We start from the raw sequence: 10481 nt of genomic DNA on the forward strand, positions 1-10481 counted from the left end.
TCTGTAATTTAGGGGTATAAAGGTACATGTGTCTGTAATCTAGGGGTATAAGGGTACATGTGTCTGTAATCTAGGGGTATAAGGGTACATGGTTCTGTAATCTAGGTATATAATGGTACATGTGTCTGTAATCTAGGGGTATAAGGGTACATGGTTCTGTAATCTAGGGGTATAAGGGAACATGTGTCTGTAATCTAGGGGTATAAGGGTACATGGTTCTGTAATCTAGGTATATAATGGTACATGTGACTGTAATCTAGGGGTATAAGGGTACATGTGTCTGTCATCAAGGAGTATAAGGGTACATGGTTCTATAAATTAGGGATATAGGGGTACATGGTTCTGTAATCTAGGGGTATAAGGGTACATGTGTCTGTAATCTAGGGGTATAAGGGTACATGTGTCTGTAATCCGATTTTCACGGATGGAACATTCACGTCGGTACAGAGGCATACCAATTTTACACAGAGTACTTATTAATGCTGAATTCCAATTCTCTCCCATACCCTTTGTCTTACCCCTTTGCACTTGGTTTTGCGGGTTTACATCATGAAAGTGGTGTCCCAATTCTTCTTTAAGTGTAACGGAAAGGCTCAGTGTCAAAGAGAGTTAAATCCTCAAAATGAAATGCGTGGTCCCGACCACACTTTGTAATGAGCCATGAAGTAATTTTAGGCGTTATTGATATTAATAGTAATGACAGTCATATTTTATCATGTATTCAATTCTTTGCTACGCCACAAAAATATTGCCATGTTTTGAATGTTTTTTGTTTTAAAATCACTCATCATACATGCTAGCTAACGCGACTGTAGCTCATAAACTAAGTTGCCAGACTAGCAGTAAACAGACTTTAATATAATTTGCTACATTTCATAAACGATTAGACAACTAATTTACTTTCAGAAATCACATTAGCTATGTTTTGAATGTTGTTATTCATTTTAAAATCGCTCATCATATAAGCTAGCAACCACAGCTGTAGCCATACTTGCCAACCTTGAGACCTCCAATTTCAGGAGGTGGGGGTGGCGTGGTCGGGGGAGGAGCGGGGAGCGTGGTTCGGGGCGTGGTTAAGAGTCAAATATTTACTATATATTAAATATATATATACATTATATATATATATATATATATATATATATATATACACATATATGTAATACTTGACTTTCAATGAATTCTAGCTATATATATATATATATATATATGTATATATATATATATATATTAAAGAAATACTTTAATTTCAGTGTTCATTTATTTACACATATACACACACATAACACTCATCTACTCATTGGCTCAGACTCCCAAAATGTAACATGGAACGACACAGGAGGTCCTTCATACCGACAGCCATCAGACTGTATAATGCATATGTTCCTTGACTGCACTTAAATGTAGAATATATGTAGAATATATTTATATTATTCATATATTATATACTATGTATATAGTATATTATATATATTACATTATTTATTATTATCATTGTTTATTGTGAGCGAACTGTGGTGCTGAATTAAATAAAAGTACATTCTATTCTACATTCTATTCTATTCTATGTACAGTAGATGGCAGTATTGTACTGTTTAAGAGTGACACAAGTTCACAACATTGGAGTTTACGGCAGACGAACTGCTTTACGGTAGACGAAAATGTGACTGCTGTTGTTGTGGGTTTTTACCGGGCTGGGAGGACGTTAATGAAACTGCCTAACAATAAACCCACGTAAGAAACCAAAAACTCGCCCTCGATCATTCTACAGTTATAACGTCATTGGGCAGGCTCGCTCTTTATATTGTGGGAAAGCAGACGTGAAAACAGACTGTCGACGCGTCACTCAGGTCCGCTTAGAGTAGGAGGGTGCGTGGCCTCCAGCTCCGCCTGAATTTCGGGAGATTTTTGGGAGAAAATTTGTCCCGCGAGGTTTTCGGGAGGGCGCTGAATTTCGGGAGTCTCCCAGAAAATCTGGGAGGGTTGGCAAGTATGGCTGTAGCTATGTCAGACAAGCAGAAACTGACTTTACTACAATTAGTACATTTCATGAAAGATAAGATGGCTAATCTACTTTATTAATTTGAATTAACCATGATTAGAATGTTGTTTTCATTTTAAAATCGCTCGACATATGATCTAGCTGCAGCTTGAAAACTAAGTTGTCAGACTTACCATCAATTGATTAACGTGGACACCGACTTAAACAAGTTGGAAAACTTATTAGAGTGTTACCATTTAGTGGTCAATTGTACGGAATATGTACTGTACTGTGCAATCTACTAATAAAAGTTTCAATCAATCAATCAAAACTAGCAGAAAACAGACTTCACTTCAAGTTGATGCATCTCAAACAATTATGCAGCAAATGTAGTTTCAGAATTCACATTTTTGGGCACCATTACGTCTTGGTCCTATGGTTTGAGAGGTGAGGGCTGGGGGTTAGGCAAACGAGAAGTTAATGGAGAGAACTGGGATTCAGTCTAAATGAGGGACAGGAAGTATAACTGCCTATTACTGCCCACGTGTCGACTCAGTAAACAAAAACAGTGCTGTCCAGCCTTTGGTTAGCTAAAGTCATGGCTAGTTATAGTGCCAAGGAGAAGCCAAAGGTTGAAAACCTTTTCCCTCGGTTTAAGTCTTCTATTTCGGAACACTTAGCATTCCCGGCATTATAAGCAATAGGACAAATACAAGTGGATAAGAAGAAAGCAGTGAGCCACCATTGTTCACTAGGAACAAGGCTAGAAGATGGAAAAAATAATTCTGCTATTCAGCCCATAGGAAACTTTCCTCCACTAAAAATAAAATAACCGTTCACATTGTTCAAGCTCTTACTGTTGCAATTTCTTAAAAATAAACTTTGTAAACTATTGGATATATTTTAACAAGTTTAAAAGATTAAAGTCAGATTATTAGGAGAACAAAGTAATTGTTTTACAAAAAAAGATTGCAATGATACAAGATTAATGTTAGAATATACAATAATTGTAAACAAATTACTAGAAAGAATAAAATATTTAAAGCCTTAATAAAATGAGGAAAAAGTTTTACTAAGCTGTACTTCATTGAGAGAAAATGCAATCCCATCAAGAGAAAATTATGCAATGAGGGAAAAAAGTTAGAACACTATCCGAAAAATTATGAATTTTCCAACAGATTATTGTAATTTTACAAGATAAAAGTTGCAATTAATACAAACTCAATTCAGACAAGAATAAGGTGGTAATATTGTGAGAAGCTCTATTAAGTTTGTGGTTTGAAAAATAATGTTTCATTTTGTTCCCTTGGCCTTAAACCTGTAGCTAACCACGACAATGGCGTGTATTCCGTTACACCCCTAGCAGACATTAAACGTGTTCTTCTGTTGTGTGTGGCTCGTTAAAGCAAAGTCGCCATGAAGGAGGAGCTGGCACACTACCAAGTGGACCAGAACTACACTGAGACTATGAGAGCTAGATGGTCCAGGTTCTACCACAATAAGTTAGTCCAAACACAAGACACGAGCAAAGCAAGAAATTACACAATCTACTGCTGGACCACAAACATTTTAAATAACACATTTAAATGCTACTCTTACTTTTTTGTATCCATATTGGGACAGCATCAAAACATTTGATTCTGTCCTGGATTGCATTCTGGTTCTTTTTATCCTGACACACACACACACACACTCACACACACTCACACACATTAAAACACCATCGCGAGTGTGTGAACGTGCCATCAAGTTTGTTTTTTTTTTGTTTGTTTTTTTCATCATCTGACAGTCACACGGTGCCCCGGTCAGCGCTCGGCTGCCATCATCGTGTAGTGTACTTGCCGTAACCCGGAAGTCATTTTAGGAAACAGTTTTCTTGCCGCCCAGATCCGTCTCCTTCCTGTCCATCCTAAGGTACGGCTCAAAGGCCGAAGACCCGCAGCTGTAGGCGGAGGTCAGTTCGTGATGTGCTCCGCCCAGCAGAGGCATGGAGAAGCAGAGGGAATGCGGTGGTGGGACGGCTAGCCGTGGGGAAACCGGGGTGCCGCCCAGCGGGGGCAGCGACAGCCCATAGGCGGCCCCCTGGAGGGAGCTGGAGGGACTGCTTCCGCTGAGGCCGGGGGAATTTGAGGGGCCACCGATGGGACTGCTCAGCAGAACCCCATTGGCCGGGTGTGGCTGGGGCCCTAGGAGCGGGTTAGGGGGCGGAGCCGGGCCCGACAGGAGGCGGCCCTGCTCCAGCAAACGCAGGATGTTGCAGGTGGCCAAAGACTCGGATGAAGAGGAGCAGCGTTTGTCCGAATCCTTGGTGGTGTCCTTCTTCTGCTTGGTCCGACGATTTTGGAACCACACCTTGACCTGCGGCGGCAAGCAGACAAACAAACAGGTCACATGACATGCAGGAAAGATGTGTGCACCTGAACTCTGCCGGACTCCACCACTCCCAATAAGAAACATGGCAGGAACCCTAAAGTGATGCAGAAAGTACAAGAGCTGTCACGCCAGCCAAAGAAAGCTTAGTGAACTGCGTCTGTCCTTGTCGGCCATGTTTAATGCATGCGTCGCAGCGCAGAGCCGACATATAGCGTGTTGTGTGTCGATTGGAGAGTGCGGCACATCAAACGCCCATGAAAAATGAATGTTTAAGAACATTCTCCGAGGCATGCCTGAGCAGCACATCACATGACAAAGCCAGGTACTGCTGTGTGCAGGTGACCAGTCCGGTCCAGCGTTAAAGTATCAGTGCCAAGCGGGGGCGGACTCAACCAGCGGCCTCCAGGAGTGAGCTCATGGAGACAGCTGGCAGCCATGACACGTATAATGGGATCGGGTCGGCATGATGGCCTTCTGTCATACTCACCGCTCATTATCAACACGCCCACGTTCCTTAAAAGGTTTGTACTATGTGTCTAGGTCCCTCCCTTTGTCACCGTACGGGGGTGGGGGTTGGGGGGGCTTGGCCTGTGCGGCGCTACTATCCATGGCACAGGATTTGATTGGATGGGAAAACGATGAGAGGAGAAGAAAGCAAAGCTGCCTTTGGTACATCTACACTACTAGATGTAAATCCTTTTAATGGGATCCAGGGTTCAGCGCTCGGGCACAGATTACCAGAGAGATCTGGATCTGGCGTGACCTGTATTTTCACCCAACCTCGATCTATGCATGCACCCCGCCCTGCCGCCGCACGCGCAAAGAGCAAACCTGAGCAACAAGTGCGACAGGAAGTTCAGTTCTGGAGTTGCCGGGCAAAAACTGTGAAGCACACATGACCGGCTGACCTTCTCTTGGTTTGTTAAATAAATAAATCCATGTAATGATGTGGGGGGTTAAATTCAAGGGCAGCTGTGCATGGTCGTTGGGGTCAGGAGGGGAGGACTCAGTCAAACAAGAAGGAGAGAATCCAAACAGCTGCAAAACATGATTGAGCCAGTTCAAAGGCATACCTTAGATCATCTGCATTCACCAAAATCAAATTTTCAACAACAAAAATCAACATCCAGGCTGTCAAGAAGCACGAGGCCAACCAAGCGCTCGCTTTCATACTTTCAGTGACCCCCCTGATCCTGGTCATGTGACGCCTTGCAGCTACACAATGGACACACTTTAACGAGCCACAACACACAATGTAATAACATGAAGGAACGGTCTGATACAGAAACTGGACTAAACTGGACGATTCTACTAAATACACAAAGCAGTGGCAATTATTGACTTATAATATTTGTTGAATATAAACACAAAACTGTTGTAGTGAGGGTCCAATACAGACAAAGTGAGGATTTGGGTGGGGGCACCATGATACTTTGTCACTTAAAGACGCTAAAATCAATACAATTTACAGTAAAGTGCTTTTACAAAGTATTGATATGTTGCAAAATTTGCAAAAAATATGTTTCTCCTCCTTTTAGGCCCCTAAAGGACAAAAGAAAACCTGTATTTTTTATTGATTGTACAAATGAGACACAAAAATAGTCAGGGAAAAATTAAATTTGAGCTGTTTTGGAATAGGACTGTGACATAACATGTGGAAAACTTGGATATCTGTAAATACTACTCCAGGTGCACTGTAGGTCAAAAGATGCAATCTGAACACAACAACCATATCTTATGCTTTGTGTTATAGCCGACAAAGGACATCAGTGAAATATCTCATAATATACCTCATTAATAATGTATTTATTTCAACAATATACAAAGGGGTTCGAGTGCTGCTGCTAGGTCTACCAAAAAGTGGAAAGGGCATCAAAAATAATCAAAAAAGCGAGGTGCTCTTTGGAATCAGGAAAAAAACTCAACAAAACTGAAAAAAAAACAAGCCTTTTTCTTATTCAGGTAAAATACTTTCAATATTTACGGAAGGTCTCGATGAGCCTTTAACCAGCTCAAATGGTGTTCTGCCTTCACCCGAGGGACAAACATTCAGTGCATCGCCGATTTTAAGTACAGTATACTGTACATTGAGATTTGAGTTCCCATTTAAATGATGTGGGTTTTAGAGTGTACAGAATCTTTTGAGAGCATAAGAATTGTTTATAAGTATGTGTGAAAGCTGTGGGAATGGCTTATGAGGAGTTCAAATGCATATAATGGTCATGAATATTATAGAATAAATGGCATCTCTACTTCGAGGAAAATTACCCTGCAATAATGAGGACGCTGTGCACCAAGTGAGCTTAAAAACAACAGTTCCACCAATCAAAATTGAATAATACACAAAGGAATTGAAAAAAACAAATTAGCTGTGGGCAGAAAATTGCCACCAAGTCGCACTTTTTACACCCCGAGATTAGATAGTAAGCATTCTGATCCAACTGCCTAAAAGGGACCATCTTTTTGGTAGCATGAAAAAAGTCAGTTTTTAAGACCCAAAACAGCACAAAATCTGCACTATTAAAGATGTTTTATGATATCTTTTTAGTTACAGACTCATGGTGACTGAGTTGCTTTCTTTTAATTTTTTCCCTTAGCTTTGGCTGGGCATGAACATTTCAAATCAGGATTATTGTGACCAAAATGATCACGGTTATCATTATGATAAGGATTTTGCTGAATCTTCTCAAAAAGTACTTATACACATGCAACATTCGTATAACCAAATTTAGTTTGAAAAAATAAAAATAAATAAACAGACACACAATCTCTTTTCTTAACCAAAGAAACATTAAATATTTTTCTTGCTTCTTATGGGTCAGGTTTTTTTTTATTAAATGTTTGAATAGGTTTATCATCTTTCATTTTAGTTTGTAAAGATTTTAGTGAAAAAACGGGTGTTGGCGCTTCACTTCTGGTTTATGTGATATTACATGAGTTCACTTCCTGTTGTAGTCATTATATATTCCTCTGTATAGATTGACCACGCTGTTTTATTAAAGCACAGCTTGCGGGTTAAATGTGCACAATTGAATAGCTTAGTTCGTCAGAAAACAATGTGTTGATACAAGTTTAGCTGGTGCATGTCGTTTGTAATGGGGAAAGGCCTAATGTCTCTTGTATTCAAGTTAGCATTTAAGTTAGCTTGTGAGCTTCTCCAGTAAATTAGCAGCGTCACCTGTCTGTGAGTTTATCAAAGTGTAGTTATCAATCACGGTTTTGCGATAATTTTAATTAAAAATGCTGATACCAACCCTTAATACTGTTTATCGTTTAATCCTCATCAGGGACACAATACCAGATCTGGACCTGTTCGACGTAGAAAAGAGGTGTCAAAGTCGTTTTCACTGTGGGCCACATTGCAGTTATGTTTGGCCCCAGGGAGCCAAATTTAACAGTGAACACTACTACTACACAATTCTTTTATGCATTTTATTAGAAGATTTTTTTCAAACTAAAATGGAAAAAAATATGGTAAGTTGCAAAATGTTACTTTAAAATTTAGTGCATATACTGTAAATGGAAAAACAGTACTGCTGTTTTTATGATAAAAAAAAGCAGCTCAGTTGGCAGAATTTTACTGTAAAATGTATCTTTTTTTACTGTAAAAAATAAAAAAAAACATTTTACAATAACATTTTGGCACCTGAGCTGCCAGTTTGTTGTTGGGGTTTTTTTTGTGTTTTTTTTTACCGCAAATCAACAACTGTAGATTTGTCAGTGTATTACTGTAAACGCCAAAATGACACCACAGTTTATTACATTGGAAAAAGTATGTTTTTTTTTAATTTTGAGAAAAATGCTGTAAAAACCAGAGTAAATTTCAAAATGACTAATGATCTATTGCTGACGATGGATTCTGATGCGTCATCTATGTTGCTGCTCCTCGATCTTAGCGCTGCTTTCGATACCGTCGATCATAATATTTTATTAGAACTTATCAAAACACGAATTTGTATGTCAGACTTAGCCCTGTCTTGGTTTAACTCTTATCTTACTGATAGGATGCAGTGTGTCTCCCATAACAATGTGACCTCGGACTACGTTAAGGTAACGTGTGGAGTTCCCCAGGGTTCGGTCCTTGGCCCTGCACTCTTCAGCATCTACATGCTGCCGCTGGGTGACATCATACGCAAATACGGTGTTAGCTTTCACTGTTATGCTGATGACACCCAACTCTACATGCCCCTAAAGATGACCAACACGCCGGATTGTAGTCAGCTGGAGGCGTGTCTTAATGAAATTAAACAATGGATGTCCGCTAACTTTTTGCAACTCAACGCCAAAAAAACGGAAATGCTGATTATCGGTCCTGCTAGACACCGAACTCTATTTAATAATACAACTCTAACATTTGACAACCAAACAATTAAACAAGGCGACACGGTAAAGAATCTGGGTATTATCTTCGACCCAACTCTCTCCTTTGAGGCACACATTAAAAGCGTTACTAAAACGGCCTTCTTTCATCTCCGTAATATCGCTAAAATTCGCTCCATTTTGTCCACTAAAGACGCTAAGATCATTATCCATGCGTTTGTTACGTCTCGCCTCGACTACTGTAACGTATTATTTTCGGGTCTCCCCATGTCTAGCATTAAAAGATTACAGTTGGTACAAAATGCGGCTGCTAGACTTTTGACAAGAACAAGAAAGTTTGATCACATTACGCCTGTACTGGCTCACCTGCACTGGCTTCCTGTGCACTTAAGATGTGACTTTAAGGTTTTACTACTTACGTATAAAATACTACACGGTCTAGCTCCATCCTATCTTGCCGATTGTATTGTACCATATGTCCCGGCAAGAAATCTGCGTTCAAAGGACTCCGGCTTATTGGTGATTCCCAAAGCCCAAAAAAAGTCCGCGGGCTGTAGAGCGTTTTCATTTCGGGCTCCAGTACTCTGGAATGCCCTCCCGGTAACAGTTCGAGATGCCACCTCAGTAGAAGCATTTAAGACTCACCTTAAAACTCATTTGTATACTCTAGCCTTTAAATAGACTCCCTTTTTAGACCAGTTGATCTGCCGTTTCTTTTCTTTTTCTCCTATGTCCCACTCTCCCTTGTGGAGGGGGTCCGGTCCGATCCGGTGGCCATGTACTGCTTGCCTGTGTATCGGCTGGGGACATCTCTGCGCTGCTGATCCGCCTCCGCTTGGGATGTTTTCCTGCTGGCTCCGCTGTGAACGGGACTCTCGCTGCTGTGTTGGATCCGCTTTGGACTGGACTCTCGCGACTGTGTTGGATCCATTATGGATTGAACTTTCACAGTATCATGTTAGACCCGCTCGACATCCATTGCTTTCCTCCTCTCCAAGGTTCTCATAGTCATCCTTGTCACCGATGTCCCACTGGGTCATTATTGTCACCGACGTCCCACTGGGTGTGAGTTTTCCTTGCCCTTATGTGGGCCTACCGAGGATATCGTAGTGGTTTGAGCAGCCCTTCGAGACACTAGTGATTTAGGGCTATATAAGTAAACATTTATTGATTGATTGATTGATGTTACCATGAAATGTATTGCTAGTTTTACATTGCACAATTTGTCGGATATCATGCTTTGAAATCATTATTAGTAAATATGTCTATTTAAAAATGGTTTCAATGTTTGATAATATATTTTTGAATAATTAGACAATATTTAAATTAACGTAATTTGCGGATACATGGAGTAAAAAAAATGTTCCTCCAAAAATAGAAAGAAAGGATACATTTAGTAAGAAAAGTTACAGTACTTTGATTCAAATTATTTCCAGGATTTCGAGGTCCAAATAAAATGAAGTGGCGGGCAACATGTGGCCCCCTGGCCTTGGGTTTGACACCTCTGACTTAGAAGGAAAAATATTTTGTGAACCACTGTGGTGATGCTGTGTTTTCCTCAAATGTGTGGGGGCTCACATGACTCACTTGTCGGTCTCCTGTTTCCCCCCCTCTACATGTTTCCTTTTTGGTTGATACTAAGGAAGATTGCATGGCCTTTTATTCCACAGCTATACAAATAAGTGCCAGATCTACCGAAGTCTAAACAAAACAACAAGACGGATCTTCTCTTACACTCTTATTCAATAGTCTGGATAACATTAAAGCTTGGATGGCTAACAACATCCTCAATTTTAACACAGAGATA

At 40.3% G+C, this 10481-nt stretch overlaps 1 protein-coding gene across 1 annotated transcript in view; it reads right to left on the reverse strand.

The window, feature by feature from the left end:
- Positions 1 to 211: 211 nt before the first annotated feature.
- The window catches only part of vax2 (ventral anterior homeobox 2), a 21071-nt gene continuing 10801 nt past the window's right edge, over positions 212 to 10481 (reverse strand). The window contains exon 3 of the mRNA XM_061913060.1: positions 212 to 4339. Coding sequence (XP_061769044.1) covers positions 3842 to 4339 — 498 coding nt within the window. The 3' untranslated portion in view covers positions 212 to 3841. The remainder of the gene's footprint in view (positions 4340 to 10481) is intronic.

This window comes from Nerophis ophidion, linkage group LG10 (genome assembly GCF_033978795.1).
Source record: "Nerophis ophidion isolate RoL-2023_Sa linkage group LG10, RoL_Noph_v1.0, whole genome shotgun sequence".
Lineage (NCBI taxonomy): Eukaryota > Metazoa > Chordata > Actinopteri > Syngnathiformes > Syngnathidae > Nerophis > Nerophis ophidion.